The 16,328-nt window shown below is 50.4% G+C and overlaps 1 protein-coding gene across 3 annotated transcripts in view; it reads left to right on the top strand.

The window, feature by feature from the left end:
• The window catches only part of DNAI1 (dynein axonemal intermediate chain 1), a 228,848-nt gene that overhangs the window by 111,573 nt on the left and 100,947 nt on the right, over positions 1 to 16,328 (top strand). For all 3 annotated transcript variants that reach the window (XM_090037568.1, XM_090037567.1, XM_090037566.1), the window contains exons 14-15: positions 7,739 to 7,828; positions 13,257 to 13,344. In XM_090037568.1, the coding sequence (XP_089893694.1) occupies positions 7,739 to 7,828; positions 13,257 to 13,344 (178 nt within the window). The remainder of the gene's footprint in view (positions 1 to 7,738; positions 7,829 to 13,256; positions 13,345 to 16,328) is intronic.

Here is a 16,328-nt window from a genome sequence, read left to right as displayed (position 1 = left end):
GTCTTACTGGGGGTAAGAAAATACAGTGTTCTGATTGGTGTTGGTGAGGGCTGCCTTGAAATAATGTGCCCAGTCCCAAGCCATGCCCTTTAAGAGAGATGCAACCAATTTGGAGAGTCCAGAGATGAGCAGCAAGAAAGATAAATGTTTAGAAAATGGCCTGTAAAGAAAGATTGAATGATTTAGTGTAGAAAAAAAGAAGCGGGAGAGAGAACATGATAACCATCTATTTCGTATTTGAAGTCAGCTATAAAGATAACAATGATCAACTGTTCTTCGTGTCTGCTAGAAGTAGGACAAGAAATAATCAGCTTTCATTGCAGCAAGGGAGATTTAGGCGAGATATTAAGAAAGACTTTCTAACTGTAAGTACAGTGAAGCACTGGGAACAGTTTTGCCTTGGGAGGTTGTGGAACCCATGCGACTGGGTCGGGGTTAATAACAAATTAGAGAAACATGTCTTGGGGATGGTCCGGGTACTTTGGGGTCTTGTCTCAGGCGGGGAGGCGGGTGGAGTACATGAGCAATCAGGGTTCCTTTCCAGCCCTGCACCAATCTGATTGCCAGATTTGGGACTGGGAAGGAGTTTGTCCCCAAGTCACATGGTCAGGACCCGGAGGGGTTTTTTTCCTAGCACTTGCTAGGACCATCTTGGTGTGTGCTACCTATTGAATCCCCTTCTGTTGCAGGAACCTCAGCTGTTGTCTGTTCTCTCTCCTTACCTCTTCCCATAGTAAACAGTTAATTTTTGGGGGGATTGGACTGTCTGTCTTAACTAAATCTTTAGGTTTCATATAGGGGTGGCCAACTGGCAGCACGAGAGCCACAAGTGGCCTGGGCAGCCTCTGTGTGTGATGCACAGCAGATGGGAGAGAGGGCAAGAAACACACAGACAACAGGGCAGGAAGCAGAAAGCAGAGCAGCAGATTGGGCAAGGATAACTGGGCATGAAGCAGAAAGTAGAGCAACATATTGGGCAGGGAAAGAGATTAGAGTGGCACTTGGGGAGGATAGTTTTATATTTTCATAGTTTCTGGGGTCAGAAGGGACCTGAGTAGATCATCTAGTCCGACCCCCTGCCATGGCAGGAAAGAGCACTGGGGTGAAACGACCCCAGCAAGGTGTTCATCTAGCCTCCTCTTAAACACCCCCAGGGTAGGAGCCAGCACCACTTCTCTTGGAAGTTGGTTCCAGATCCTAGCAGCCCTGACCATGAAGTCGCGCCTCCTGATATCTAGCCTAAATCTCCCCTCTGCCAGCTTGTGACCGTTATTCCTGGTCACTCCTGGGAGCGCTCGGGGGAACAGGGACTCCCCTAGTGCCTGCTGATCCCCCCTGACTAGTTTGTAACAGGCCACTAGATCCCCCCTCGGCCTTCTCTTGTGGAGGCTGAACAGGTTCAGGTCCCATCGCCTCTCCTCGTAGGGCCTGCCCTGCTGCCCCCTGACCATGCGAGCGGCCTCCTCTGGCCCCTCTCCATGCTGCCCACATCCCTCCTGAAGTGCGGTGCCCAGAGCTGGATGCAGGACTCCAGCTGCGGCCTGACCAGTGCCGCATAGAGGGGGAGAGTCACCTCCCTGGCCCTGCTCGAGATGCATCTGTGGATGCAGGACAAGGTGCGGTTGGCCTTCCTGACTGCTTCCCCACCCTGCCGGCCCGTGTTCATCTTGGAGTCATTGGGATGTGGGGCTAATCTGTGGCACACCTGCACAAAAGATTGGCCCCCAGTGGTACAGGGGATCTAAATGGAGCCACCAGCCTGGGATATAAGGAGATCAGACTTCGTGATCTAGGGGTCCTGTCAGGCCTTAGTGTCTGTGAATGCTGGTTCTAGCAATGCCTTATTCGGATTTACTCCATTGCTGAAAACGGTTTGTCAGTCTTGTCATGGCTGCTTGCAAAGCACTGAAATCACGCAGGGGTGATCGGACCAATTGCATTTTGCCAAAGCCAGCGACAACCATCCTTAAGCTCCACACCAACTAAATGTACCCAGCATTTTTTTTAAAGAAACGGGGAATTTTCGCAGCAAGTTGGTAAAGTGGGGGGCCTCATCTGATATACCGCCTCTGCTACAGTGTGTACCAGCTGGTTCACGGCAAGGAGCTTGTATTCTCTTCACCGTCAGTAAATAACCCACATATTGGGGATGTTTCTTGCTACCATAATCAGTGGTGAGTGAGAGGCTTCTGGCTAGAGGGTCTTGCCTCTCTACTTGGGGTCAGACTGATCACCACATTTGGGGTCAGGAAGGAATTTGATCCCGTGATTAGATCGGTAAGGCCTCAGGAGGCAGGGGGAGGGTGGATTTGCCTTCTTCCATAGCGGGGGGCATGGCCCTCTGCCTTGGCTCTTTCAAATGTATTTTAACAAGCCATGCGGTGGTGGGCTATTGACAGTGCCCTCTTCCCCTTGCTTTACCTGCGGTGGTTTAGGATGCTCTTGATGTTTTAGGCAACATGCTTTGTAGTTGTTCAACAGGGTTGTTTGTGGGGCTTTAGGAATACGTTTGAGAGGTGCTGGTGTGGGATGGTTTGGATAGGGGTGATCCTGCCTTGAGCAGGAGTTGGAATAGATGTGACCTCCAGAGGCCCATTGTAGCCTGTCGTTTTCTACAGCTGTCTATACATGTGCTTGCAGGTGGGGGTGGAGTGTTTTAATTAGAACAGTTCCTAGACTGCCGCTCTAATTAGAATGGCTCACCATCACGTGTATTAAGCCCCTCCATGTTTCAAAATGGCTGCAGGACACTTTACAGAAAGCTCATTCAACAAGGTGTAGTTAAAGTGAACGAGCACGTCTACAGACAGCCTGTGACTTTAAGATTTGGATTCCTTGTTTTCCTTTTAACCCAGCTAGTCTAGCTGCAGGCTTTCCCATTATCTGTACAAATAGTCATCAAGTCTTTGAATTTTGCTAAACTGTAGCCTCGGCTATCTGGTAGCAACGAATTCCGCAGGCTAATTTTGCACTGAGTTAAAAGATGAAGTTAAAATACCCATTACCTGGAAAAGCAAATGTCCTTGCTTGTTATTGCATTTGGATTCACATCTGGAATGACATCTCATTTCTTTTTTTCTGTTCTTCTCCTTATGTACTCTGCATGTCTCTGGGTTGTCTGGTTGGTTTTGTTTGTCTGATTCTAGTCAATTTGACATTCAGTTTCTCATGTGCTGGCCCAGGACTGCAACTTGGGCTTGAAACAACTGCAGGAGAACAACTGCAGGAGAAAGTATAATCACTTTTTAAAAACAGAAAACCGACAGGCTGTTTGTGTAAAACAGGTGGGCAAAATGCGGACCGCAGGCAGGATGCGGCCCGCCAGGCCATTCGATCTGGCTCGCGGGGCCCCTAAAAAATTCAGAACATTAATATTTATCTGCCCCTGGCTGCCTGTCATCTGGCCCTCAATGGCTTGCCAAAACTCAGTAAGCGGCCCTCCACCCAAAATAATTGCGCACCCCTGGTGTAAAACTTAAAGCAAAGTCCTGAAGCATGTTCTATTGGCAAGCATGGGGAAAAATCCCTTCACTTTTACTAAATTTAAATTTGGTGGAAAATTGAACTAATAGTAAATAAAGACAAAATATATCAATAGACTTCAAAAATGATTTTACAAAGAGAAGAGTCTGGAGAGGCCAAGTGCATATTTTCTCCCTGTTTCTTCTTTCTGTCCGGAGCCAGTCAGTATTTTCCACTGGAGGGAGAAGCACCCTGGCGTACATAAATAAAGAAAAAAGACAGTAATGCCTTGATGAAATTTGTACTGAGTTTGGACAGTGGATCCTTCCTCCATAACCAGGGCTCTTAGACATGATTGCAATACACACAATACTTGATTTTTTAAAGTGTCCCTAGATGCAAAACTTCTCATTTGGTTGTAAATAATTTTATAAACACTTCAGATGCGTTTTTTCATTTAACATGTGGTAAGCAAAACTTGTGTGTATTATCCTGCTGCTAAATTGCTGACATCATTGTCCCATGCTTAACTAACAAAATTAACTTCCCAGCACGCACACAAAAAATGCCCAGTGTGCAAAAAAACCTGTATTGTCAGGGCACACCCAGCATGGAAGCAGATAATGAAGGGAGGCTTGTCCCGCACGCGCAGAACGTCGGTAGGGGAGCAAGAGGCTGTGCTGAACAGACATACGAGGCTGTTCATGTATAGTGGGAGGCTGTACATTGAGCTAATGAATGCTCGCAGCACTCAGAGAACAGAGAAGAAAGCCCACAAGCCAGCAAAGTTGTGGAGGGGTTGATGTGTGAGGGAAGCCTGAAAGAGCTGGTGCCTGTTCAGCACTCTGAAATTCTAGCTAACTTCCATGGGGGGGTGGGGGGCGGCATTCGTTTATGCGCAGACACCGTTGGCCTTGACTTGCTTGCTCTGACCCGAGAGGGAGAGCTGCTTCTGTGGGTGCAGAGTGTGCGAAGTGCAGGGCAGGTGAGAACTTCTCTAGCTTAGGGCAGCGTCCCAGGCTGTGGAAGACAAAGGACAATCATGACCTTCTCAGATGTGGGCTGCGCCACAGCTCTCCGTCTGCTGATCGCCTCCGGATGGGATTGCTAACGTGTGCTGCTCGGGGCGAACCCTGAAGACTCCTTGACACGTCTGCAAATGCACTGTGCAGCTGCCATCATGCCTTGTGATGCCTCTCGCGAGGAGTGCCTGACGTCTGTGCGGTGCCCTGCAGCTGGCTTCCACGCACCGTTCAGATCGCTTTGTTCTGTGTCCTAAATGCTTCATGCCCTTGCTCCCTTAGAAGCCATGTCTCGGTGTATTTGGTCCAGCAGAGCACTTGAGCTCACGACTCTCAGGTTTAAACAGCCCAATTGTGGTGACAGGTACTTCCCATGAGAAGGCAGCAACACGGGAATTTGCTTCTCCTACTGCAGCCTGAGTCAGTTTGCCTTGAGGACATGCTACAAGGCTTACCTGTTTATCCCATCTGCTTGAGGAGATGGGTTGAAGAGGATGTGTCTGAGCTAAGGGAGAGTTTTCCTAATGCTTTGGGCAGGGGAGAAAAAGCCTGCGATTCCAAATACGTTTAGGGACCCCTCCATTACCAAGGGCCAGATTCTTAGAGGCGTTTGCTAACACATTCCCATAGCATCTCCTTCCTTCTGGAAACAGCCTACCTGTTGGCACGGGTGAGGCAGGTGCTACAGAGGGTGGGAGAGACCGCTGGGACACACTCTCCGTCACAATTTCTGCCTACCAAGAACTGGGCCACACAACTTCACTAGCACCTAAAACGTTTTCAGTGTTGGGTCAAGGGTTCCCAGGGAGTACCCAGCAGTGCCAGCCGTTGGCAGCAAGGGATCAGCATCACACGTCGATGGTCGTGGAGCAGCCATTCTCAGTGCGGGTGCCCATTTCCTAGCCTTGTGAAAACAGTGTCCGTGCACCACTGGAACAAAGTCGCTGGCCCTTTCTTGTTGTTGGCATCTTGCATTGTGCACTTCCTTCTGTGTGGAGCAGCGGGGAGCATTGCTGATACCTGCTGTCCGTGACCTACCACTCATAACCGTCCTGATCAAGGGAATCTTAAGCCATATGCCACCCGATCAGTTCGTCTGCAGTCATATCTCAGCCAGATTGGTAGCATATCAACAGATGCTAATGTGGAGTTCCTCCACTTTTCTTTTTCCTTCCTCAGAACAGCATGTTCTAGGTAGAAACCTTTTCATGACAGCATCAATGTTTCTTCAGCAAGTCCCTCACTCCATTTTCATGCTCCATAAGACTTCATCGTACACACAATTTTTTTTAATAAGATCAATGATTTTTTCCCCCATGAGAGCAGTACCAGCAAACCCAATACCTCTAATGATAGTATTGAGAAACCTGCTTCTTTTTTTTCTTTTTGACAATACCACCTAGATTGTCCTAAATGAAGGATTTGGTAACCTCTATGATAATCAGATTCATTTATAACATGTGACGGTTAGAGAAATACATTGACTGTTGTATCTGGACAGAGACAAATACACCTTGGACATCACAAGGGCAGGCTTTGTAAGTCATAGTGCCCGTGCTCAGCTGATGGATGCCTGTGGAGGTGGGAGTGGGTAGACCTGGTGGCAGATCATCTTTTACTCCCCACTCTCATTGAATTTCTAGTTTGGGAAATCAGAGCAATCTCGGCACTTTCAGTCCAGCTGCAGTTTCTCCGACAAACCCCCGATCGTTTATCCACGTTCTGATCTCTCTCCCTGCACGGTCGCATTGAAAAGGCAAATCCTCTTACGCTGCCGAGACTCGAAACCACGGAGGAGGATTTACATGTTAACAAGAGAAGTTCTATCCCCGGCGCAGCCCGTTAGCTCCAGCCCCTCTGCTGCCCTTTGCGGAGGGGTGACACCCCTTGGTGCTAAACCTGCTTCAGTAGAGACCTCATGTGGGGCCCTGTCCTACTCGTGGACTCCTCTGGGACCTGGATACATGTGATAAAGAGCAGTTTACTCAGGAAATGATGTCTGAGTCCCCTGCAAAATATTTAAGGATGTTTAATCCTTAAATGGATTAATTTAATGTTTGCAAAGGAAGCCAAGCCAACAGCTGCAAGGTACAGTGAGGACGGCTGCATGAGCTGCCAACTCCTCCCCTACCATGATGCGGAGGGGGTCTCCAGGCTCGTGGCTCCTGAGGTGGGGACCGATTGTGAGAGTGGAGGGCACCCCTCCACTAGAGATTGCACCAAGAGAGCCAGCCAGCACCTGGGTTACCAGGCCTCCATCAGACTGGAGACAGCCCTGGAGTGCTGGTCACGGTGCAAGCTGACATAGGTGCATTCAAGTGAGGAACAGGCTATTCCTCTGAGGGTCTCTAGCAAGTGATTGGGGTAGCTGCTCTTCTCTCCCATGCAACATCTAACCCCTGCCTAGTAAGGCTACTGGGATTGACCCAGTGGGACCTGAATGCAGCGCAGAGGAGCCTCTCCACACTGCACAGCTGCTGGAAGCCATTGCTGAGAGGGCAAAGCTCCAAGGCAAAGTGCCTTCCCCTGCCTTGTGCAGAACATGTGGGAAGGCGGTGTGTACAAGGTTTGGCAGGACACAGCACCTTATTTTGGCCAAAAGTCAGCTTTGGAGAAGGGAAAGGGGGCGTCTTCTCCAAGCTGAGTGGCCGTCATCTCCAAGCTGAGTGGCCTGTCCTGCCAGGGGAGGGGAATGCCACAAGTTTGATGAAACTCTGAAAGCCCTTGGGCTTTGACTGCCTTGCCTGAGTTTTGTGTGTCACTGTTACACACTGTGGGAGGCTTGGACCACCCTTTGAGCTCATGATTTACAGGCCTGGTTGAACTTGTTGGTGCAGAGCTTTCTTTGCAAATCCTTTATGCCCTGATCCTGCAATTTGAAGTGTACAGGAGGGCCCCTCTAGCTGCTGGATTTCATGTGGTTGTAAACATCCCACTACTATCAGTGGGGCTTCATGGGTGTGCAGGGATTTGTTTGCATGGATCAGACCATAGCATCTGGGCTGGCTTTGCAACACATGGCACAGAGCAGGTGAGTGACGGGGGCATCAGCATCATGTCGGCCCTTCTTTTTCTTGCTCTTACCTCTGCGGGTCCCTGACGCTGGCAAGAGGGAGCACTGGTGTGTTACTGCAGAATACCAAGGGCTCCCGGGGGAAGGAGACCCGTTTAGTGGAGATACTGCTCCTACCAAGGGCTCGGTAGTTCTTCTGCCTGAAGTGCTGCCGTGCTAACTCTGTGTGTTTGTTTTTAAGGTCAAGTGGCAGAAGGACGACATGGACAATAATTTGAACTTCTTCTCCATCTCATCTGACGGGAGGATTGTGTCCTGGACTTTAGTTAAGGTAAATGTTATGTTGTGGGGATTCTTCCAAATTGATGCTAGTGTCCCGTCAGCAGTGTGTGTATCTGACTAGTTGTAATGAGTTTGGGATGGCCAACACTGCAGCAAGAGAGCCTGGTTCTCTGCGTAGGACCCCCATGGTTAATATGAGGGCCAGACACAAACAGGGCAGAACAAGGCCTTTCCATTGCTCCTCCTCCAAGGAAATGATCACTGGGAGGCTTCTCAGGAAGGGAGACACAAAGCTTAAACCCTCTGGTCAACTCAGCCAGCTTTTTCCTGGAGAATACAGCTCCAGAAGAAGTTCATCAGTTGATTTGCTTGGTGTCTAAGGTGCAGTCTGTCACCCCCTGGCTCCTTTCCACACCAGCACCCCTATGGTCTCCTTGGTTCACCTGCCACCTCTTGTTGTTAAATGTTAATCGCGCCAGCCATCAGTTCTACCACAGAGACCCCTCAGGTGCCTTTCTCCACAACTCTCATCACTGGGCTTTCCCAGTTCTGGCCCAGTCAGTGCAAACTCCTCAGCCACTACTCATTAGCCACTGCCTCACCGACCTATTTGCCTCGTGATTGCTTTCTGTCCCAGAGACTTTACCAGTCCCAGAGGCCTTGTTAGCCTCAAATTGTCCCTATGGGCTTGTAAGCCCAGTTCAGTCCACAGGAGCTGCTGCCCCCAGTCACTTTTCCAAGGCTCATTAGTTCAGATCAATTTGCAAGTGTAGCACTCACACAACAGTGTTTCCCAGCAGCCTCCCATCCAGCTATCCCATGCCTCGCAGCGAGGCTTCTGCCATTAGGGGTATACTTTGCCCCAAAATAAGCAAAATGCAGTTCATAGAATCATAGAAATGTGTGTGGGAAGGGACCTCAGGGGTCACATCTAGTCCAACCCCTGCTCAAAGCAGGACCAGCCCCAATTACATCATCCCAGCCAAGGCTTTGTCTACCTGGGTCTTCAAAACCTCCAAGCATGCAGAGTCCACCACTGCTTTGGGGAGCCTGTCCCAGTGCTTTACTACCTTCCTCGTGAGCAAGTTCTTCCTCAACCTCAACTTCCCTTGCTGCAGCTTGACCCCATTGCTCCTTCTTCTGTCATCTTCACCATGGAGAACAGCCCAGCTCCATCCTCTTTGCAACCCCCCTGCAGGGAGTTGAAGGCTGCTGTTCAATAAAGGGGAAGAATCGCTGCCCTCTATCTGCTGGCGCCACTCCCACCAATGCAGCCCAGGATGCCATTAACTTTCTTGGCAGCAAGGGCACACCGCTGGCTCCTGTTCAGCTTCTTGCCCACTGTCACCCCCAGGTCGTTTTCTGCAGAGCTGCTGCCCAGCCAGCCACCCCCATTCTGTACTGGTGCATGGGATTGATCTGTCCATGGGCAACTGGTGCCACCTTAGTCAGGGGGGCCCCAGTGACCAGTCAGCAATGGGGGGGATCCCCCCGCAGCCAATCTCACTGACTTGGGGGGGTGAGGCGGGGGAGTCCCCCCACAGCAAAACTCAACAACTGGGAAGAAGTGGCTCCTGGAAGAAGTGGCCGCGGTGCTACATCTGGCGCTCCCACTCCCTGGCCGGCACTCACAGTGAGGGCACCGATGTTCCCGCCTGCCCCACCACCCATTGCCTAAGCCGGAAGTATGGCCTCATCAGGGGGTGCACCAGTGCTCACAGGGGTGCACATGCACCCCTGTGCACCCTCTACGTGTCACCACTGGTTCTGTCCTAAGTGCAGGACTTTGCACTTGTCCTTTCATAGATTTCATAGACATCAGGGCTGGAAGGGACCTCCGGAGATCATCAAGTCCAGCCCCCCGCCCAAAGGGCAGGAAGTCAGATGGGGTCACAGGATCCCAGCAAAATAAGCACCCAATTTACTTATTGAACCTTATGAGATTTCCTATGGTCCAATCCTCCAATTTGTCAAGGTCTCTCTGAATCCTAGCCCTGCCCTCCAGGGAGTACCTGCTACTCCCTTCAGCTTGGTGTCATTTACAAACGTGCTAAGGGTGTGCCGCATCCCATCTTCCAGGTTGTTGATGAAGATATTGAACAAGACCAGCCTCAGGGCTGACCCCTGGGGCCCTCCACTTGAAACCAGCTGCCAGCTAGGCATTGAGCCATTGATTACTACCTGTTGAGCCTGACAGTCCAGCCAGTTTTCTATCCACTTTACAGTCCATTCATCTAACCCGTACTTCCTCAGCTTGCTTGCAAGAATGCTGTAGGAGACTGCATCAAAAGCTTGCTAAAGTCAAAGTACATCAGTCCACTGCTTTCCCTGCATCCACAGAGCCAGTCATCTCATCACAGAAGGCAATCAGGTTGGTCAGGCATGACTTGCCTCTGGTGAGTCCATGCTGACTACTCCTAACCACCTTCTCCAAGTGCTTAGAAATGGATTCTTTGAGGACCTGCTCCATGAGTTTTCCAGAGACTGAGGTGAGGCTGGCTGGTCTGTAGTTCCCTGGATCTTCCTTCTTCCCGTTCTTAAAAATATAGGCACTATTATATGTAGCCTTTTCTGGTCATTCAGGACCTCCCCTAATCGCCATGAGTTTTCAAAGATTAGTTCCCTGAACCACCAGTTCAGCTCCTGCCAAGATGCCTTTGCCCCAGGCCTCCCTCCGTATCTTCCAGGCTATTCCAGCTCCAGCCCTTCTGGGCTTACTCAAAGTTTGCAGTTTGCAGTTAGTGGCTTGTCGTTCACAGCTCTCCTCCGGGAGTTCCTCCTCCATCGGCTGCCTAGGCCAGACTGCCCAGTTCCTCTCCTGCTTTGGGCTTATGTAGCCCCTGGCTCCATCTCTTCTGGTCACAGCAGACCTGTTCCTAAAGCAGCCCCTCTCCCTTTTTTAAATGTTTATTGACTCTCAGTAGCATTTCTCTTTCCCATCGATCTGCCACACTACCACTTCGCCATTTCAGGCTTCCCTTTGATGGAGATGAAGAAACCCCCATCTTTGGGTGCTGCTAGGCTCCCTCACTTTGACTGAGATTGACAGAGAGAGAGAGACAGAGAGAGATCAGTGTAAGCCTCACTTGCTTTTGTATCTAGCCAAGGGGCACAGGGCTGTATAGAAAGGAGTGGTCTTCAAATAAAACAATCTGAGCCGTCCAGTTAAAAAGGCTGCTGTTAATTTGCCTGCATTCTGCAGCTCTCTGAAGGCTGGGGGTGGGGCAAAGTAACCAGCTAAAAAGTTGTTTTGTCTTCTGCTCCCTCCACCTACAAAGCTTAAGTCAGGTCTGTGCAGACTCTAGACACGCAGAGGGGATGCACTGCCAGGGCAGCATGAGCTGGCCGGGGCCTTCCCGTGTGCACCCACACATCCACTCCCGCGCACATGCTTCAAACCTGGAAATGCGCCGGAGAGGCCAACCTGGGAACCCCTCTGTGCTCATCCTCAGGACCTCAGTTTCTGGCTAGAGAGCTGAGGGAGCCTGGGGGCTGCCTCAACAGCAGATCTCTGGGTTTGGAGTATGGGAGTAGGCGGGTGGGACGTGCTGGGGAGTGTCCTAGCAGGTCAAATCTGCCCTGCCTAGCAGGGATGTGCCACCACCATGCTGAAGACACATCTTTAGGCTCTTGCTATGTAGCAGTTTGTATAGCTCATGGCTTCTTACACATCACTTTGGACTTCAGCCACTGAGTCTGACTGGTTTTAATTCACACATAGCAAGAGAGAAGCGCTGACAGCAGCATGCAAGAATGTGCAAGTCGCAGGGGTCCTAACAGCTCTGGTGGGCAGGTGTGAGCAGCACCAGCATCCTCCACCTTCCCCTTCAGGGTGTGGGCCAAGCAGGTGTAAAACTCCCAAAGGTGTTAGGAAGCTGCTGGGAGCAAGTCTGACTTGCACCTCCTTTTGCAACACCCCCCATGAACTGCAGTACTGAACAGATGATCGTCAGGCTGTTTCTACCCTTACTACAATAGGACTCCCCTGGCATGGCGTGGCTGAGCAGAACTGCCGTCTCTGCCTGTGCTCTGCACTGACCGAGGCTGGGATCACCAAGGTGAAGATTTACATTTTGTTCTCAAGCTGCTCCACTGAAAAATCTAAAAATTGCCTGAAAACATACAATCCTCACCCAGGGTGCTCCTTAATTTAGTCTTTAATTCTTTGTTCTTTTATCTCCTCCCCTCGCCCCAGGGTATTCCCACATTCCCTACCAGCTCCTATTATGCAAAAATATTCTAATCCCTGAATATATGCTCAACCATTGCACCCATTCACTGTTTCCTTGTACCCCCCACCCCCGTCTGTCTGCCACCTGTCCCATGCTTAGATTGTACGCTCTTTGGGGCTTGCACTTCCTTGTTCGGGGTTTGTCCAGGGCCTAGTCCAGTGGAATTCTGGTTGCTGGCTAGGCCTGAAAGGAGTTATGATAATGCAGATCATAACATGCGGCATTCATTCCCGACGCAAGCACCCAGCTGTGTCTGCCTGGCACTTGATTCTCAGCAGTTGGGAAACTGAGTGCTAGGCTGCAAGCTGCATTTATAATAACAGGAAAACTGTAAAGGACAGGAATGACCAAGGTAGGTGTCCCCTCCTCTTTGCTTGCCACCACAGCATGACTCTAGTGTTGGATGAGTAGCAACCGAAGGACCTGCCACATGCTCACGTTAAAGCTGACTAGAAACCATCTATAGAGTCATTACACATTTGTAGCTGCTTGGCTCTTTTTGGAGCTGGATGGACATTTCTATGGTGTGATCATTACTTTGACTGTGTCTAAACCTACTGTGCGATTAACCAGTTAATTGCACAGTAATTACTTTGCACGTGTGGCCAGTCATATTTGGCATGTGTTTCCAATCTAAATTTATTGCCTGATTAACCACTGAATTGTGTGGTATATGTAACGTGTGACAGGGGCCTGAAGTTCTCTTCTCCTGTATCCTGGGTTACAGAAAGTGAAGTGTGATCTGCTGATTGTCATGACATGAGCACTCTCCTCCCCATGTTGCCTAAGTTCTCCAAAGCTGCTCATTTTGAGTGCCCTTTTCCCCCCCTGAATATTCAATCTAAAATTCCTCGGACCTGAGTTCAAGAGATACCAAAACCATCTGGCCCAGCCCATGGCCAGGACTTCTGAAAACAAATCAGGCCACATAGATGCCTAAATAATAGGGTTCAAACCTCAAAAACTTTGACCCAAGACTCCAGTGTGTCTAAGCCAGGTGTGTGCACCTTGTACAGTGGGTGAGTGTGAAAGTATCAATTTCCTGGGAAAGCGATGGGGAGCTCTCATTAGCTCTCAGAGCTCTCAGCTAGCAAGCTGCCAGTTGGTGGCATGAAACATTAAACAACTTTCTGCACAACTTTTTAAAATTCCTTGCCCAATCATGCCATTTCCAAGCGAGGGATGTCACAGTATTGTTGCCACAAAAACTGTTATTAATCCCCAGTCTCTCTCCTCTGCCTGCAGAATGAGCTGGTTCATACAGATGTCATCAAGCTGGTGGTAGAGGGAGCAACAATAGAGGGGCCAGAGGGACTGCAGCTGCACACAATTGGTAAGAGCCCAAGTCCTTACCACCCTGATAATTACCAACACGGAGCCTCTAATCAATCATTCACACACATTAGAGGAGAGAACGGGCTTGGAAGGGGGTGGTCCTGGGGAGAGACTTGTAAAGGAAAGTGGCTTTTCTTGCATGTTAGTCAATATATACGAAGAATCACTCTGTAGTGCTGGTCACTAGCCTGGTTGAAGGGTTGAGGCTCAGGCCATGTCTTCACTGCCCTGTCCTGTGAGCAGTGAGATAAGCTTCTCACTCAGTCCCCTGCAGACAAAGCACTCAGATCAATTTTGTCTTGATGTAGCAAATCAAGGTCAGCTTTCAACCTTACAATGGTAGGGGGCTGACCTGGACTGACACATCTAAATGAAAATAAGAGGTGCCTGGTCTCCATTAGGATCTCACAGCCTGAACTAGCTCTCCTGCAGGCTTTTTTAATTTTAATTTATTTTTTGACAGTGAAGATAGAGCCAGAGTTTGCAGAAGAACTGTCCTCTTTCCACATTAATGTTCTGTGGACCGCTCTGTACTACTCTGTAGCGAGGGCAGGTCAGCGTATAAAATAGCTGGACTTCATCCCAGCTCACTTGCGAAATTCTCTGTGGCCTGTTTGCTATTTGTTAACGGTGCCATGGAACCAACTTCCAAGGATTTTATGCTTCAGTGTTATGTAGGATGACAAGTGTCCAGCAGTAAAAATACCACAGCAGCACCCCCCGAGGTCCCATTTCATCAGGCTCCAGATTGGTGCTTGGAAGCTGAAGCAGTTTGCACTTTGCTTTCCCTGAGTTCCATGTGCTTATGGGCTGTTTCTCTAAGGTTGTGCTACTTGCTTTCAATGCTGGGGAAAAAGCCACGGCCTACTGTTAAATATACTCCCTATAAGCCTGTAAGGCTCTCCTTTTGTCACTCTTCCCATCCCATGCTTTGCCTCTTACATCCCTCTGTCTGCTTGAACAGCCTCCCTCGTCCTGTGTGCCAAGAACCCTCTCTGTGTGGCTTCAGGCACCTCCTTAAAACCTGTTTTCTAACATGCTTGTTGCCACTGTAATTTCTACCTATGGAGGTTGTAACTCTTGATCTTCTGCACGTCTTTGAGCCTTGAGAGCAGGCAGGATGGCTTTGTCTTCTCCCAAAAAATGTGAATGTCACACCTCACTGACAACCCATAGACTCCTAGGGCCTGTCATTAATCCATGCCTACCATCTGCCACGGTGATGTGCAGCTTCCCCTACCTGTGTTAGCATGTACATTAGTGTGGAGGACATTTCCTCTCAATCCTACTTCATCAAGAGTCGCTGTTCTGAATTTTCACATGAAGTTGTGGAAGGCGTTTCCCGAGGGCTGAAGCGTTCTGCCTCCAGAGTGCAACATAAGAGGCCTCAATGACCTACAAGCAGCGATGACTGGTGCCTCCTTTTCACAAAAGACACAGCACCCTTGGGTCTCAGCTCTCCGGAAGGGGATGAAGGGAGAGTAGACTCTTTCGTGTTAATAAAGTCATCCTGGTGAAGCATCTCTTCCTTGAAGCACACCATCCCGCTATTCCATTTAGCTTCTAGCCCACTACCATGCTATCTGAGGCCACGTCCACATGAGCAGGGGCATGTGTTTGCAGCAGCACAAACACACAGAAATTTGTGCTGCTACTTTGTGCTGCAGTGCATGCCCCTGCTCATGTGGTCTGCAGCTAGTCAAGGAGCGGCATGTGGAGACAGAGGAGCAGCCAGCCGAGCTCCCTGGGCTGTCTGTCTGCTTCCCTGCCTCAAGGCACACTGCTCCAGCTGCTCTGCGGCTGTCCAGGGTGCAGGGTGCCTGGAGATGGAGGCCCCACATGCAGAGCCCTCACTCTGGGACACACAGACAAAGGAGCAGCCAGCCCAGGGCTGCCTGCTCCTGTCTCGAGGTGGCACAGTGCCCCCGCCAGCTGGGAAGTGGCTGGCAGGGGCGCAGTGTGTCCCAGAACAGGGGCTTTGCAGCACGCAGAGACAAGGGAGCAGGCAGCCCTAGACTGGTTGCTCCCCCATCTCTGCATTTGTCCCAGCACGCTGCACTTTGACGTGCTTTGTGCTGTTTTTTTGTTAGGGTTTATTTTTTGCTCCTGGGAAATCCTGGTAGCAAATTTTGCCCAAACACTGAAAATTAGCAGCGTTGGGCACAGTTTAACCTGCAACATGTTAAACATGCAACATGTGTTGTTTGTGGTGCGGCAAAGAGATTTGTGGCATCACAAAATGCACATGCCCGCACGTCTGAATCCAGCCTGAGTGTCGAAGAACTAAAGATGGAAATGTGTCATATGAGTTTTCTTCTCTGTTCCTCCTCAAGCAGGAGAAGCCATGGCTAGGAGTTTATTCTTAAAAAGAGCTTTAATTGACTTAATTGATACTACATCTTTGGAAGAAAGCAAGTTTTTGGTGAATAGTATTTAGACCAGGGGTGGGCAAAATATGGCCCGTGGGCTGGATGCAGCCCACCAGGCAATTTCCTCCAGCCACCAGACCCCACCAACTAATGATACCTCACCTAGCCTGCGCCCCTTGCTCCCACCCTTGTGCACGGAAAGGCCTGGCCCAGCCAGCACACCGCTTCCGGGCAGAGTCCCAGGACCTGCACAGCAGGGGGTGGGGAAGGCAACTGGCTCCATCACATGGGGCTTCCCTGGTGGAGCGCGAGGAGCTGCACATGCACTGCAGAGAGCCCCAGGTGATAGAGGTGGGCCAGCCTGGCTGTGCTTCTTGCCACCAAGGGCAGTGCTGGCTGGAGCTGTGCACCGCCAGACAGCAGTGCCTGCACGGGCCACGAGCTCCCCAAGCACCTGCCACCTGCTGCTGCTGCCGGCAGTGGGGGCTGTGCACCCTGGGGTGGAATGTGGTGGGGGTCTCCATACTCCCCAACCTGCCCACACCCAGCCCACCTCAGCTCTGCACTCCCATTGCCCCCCTGGGCACGGCCTCCACACTCCCACCAGCCCCAC

The sequence above is a fragment of the Crocodylus siamensis genome, chromosome 3 (genome assembly GCF_052110815.1).
Source record: "Crocodylus siamensis isolate JL-2025a chromosome 3, ASM5211081v1, whole genome shotgun sequence".
In the NCBI taxonomy this organism is placed as follows: domain Eukaryota; kingdom Metazoa; phylum Chordata; order Crocodylia; family Crocodylidae; genus Crocodylus; species Crocodylus siamensis.
Note: the sequence above shows the minus strand (reverse complement) of the source record. Positions and strands in the feature narration are given on the sequence as shown.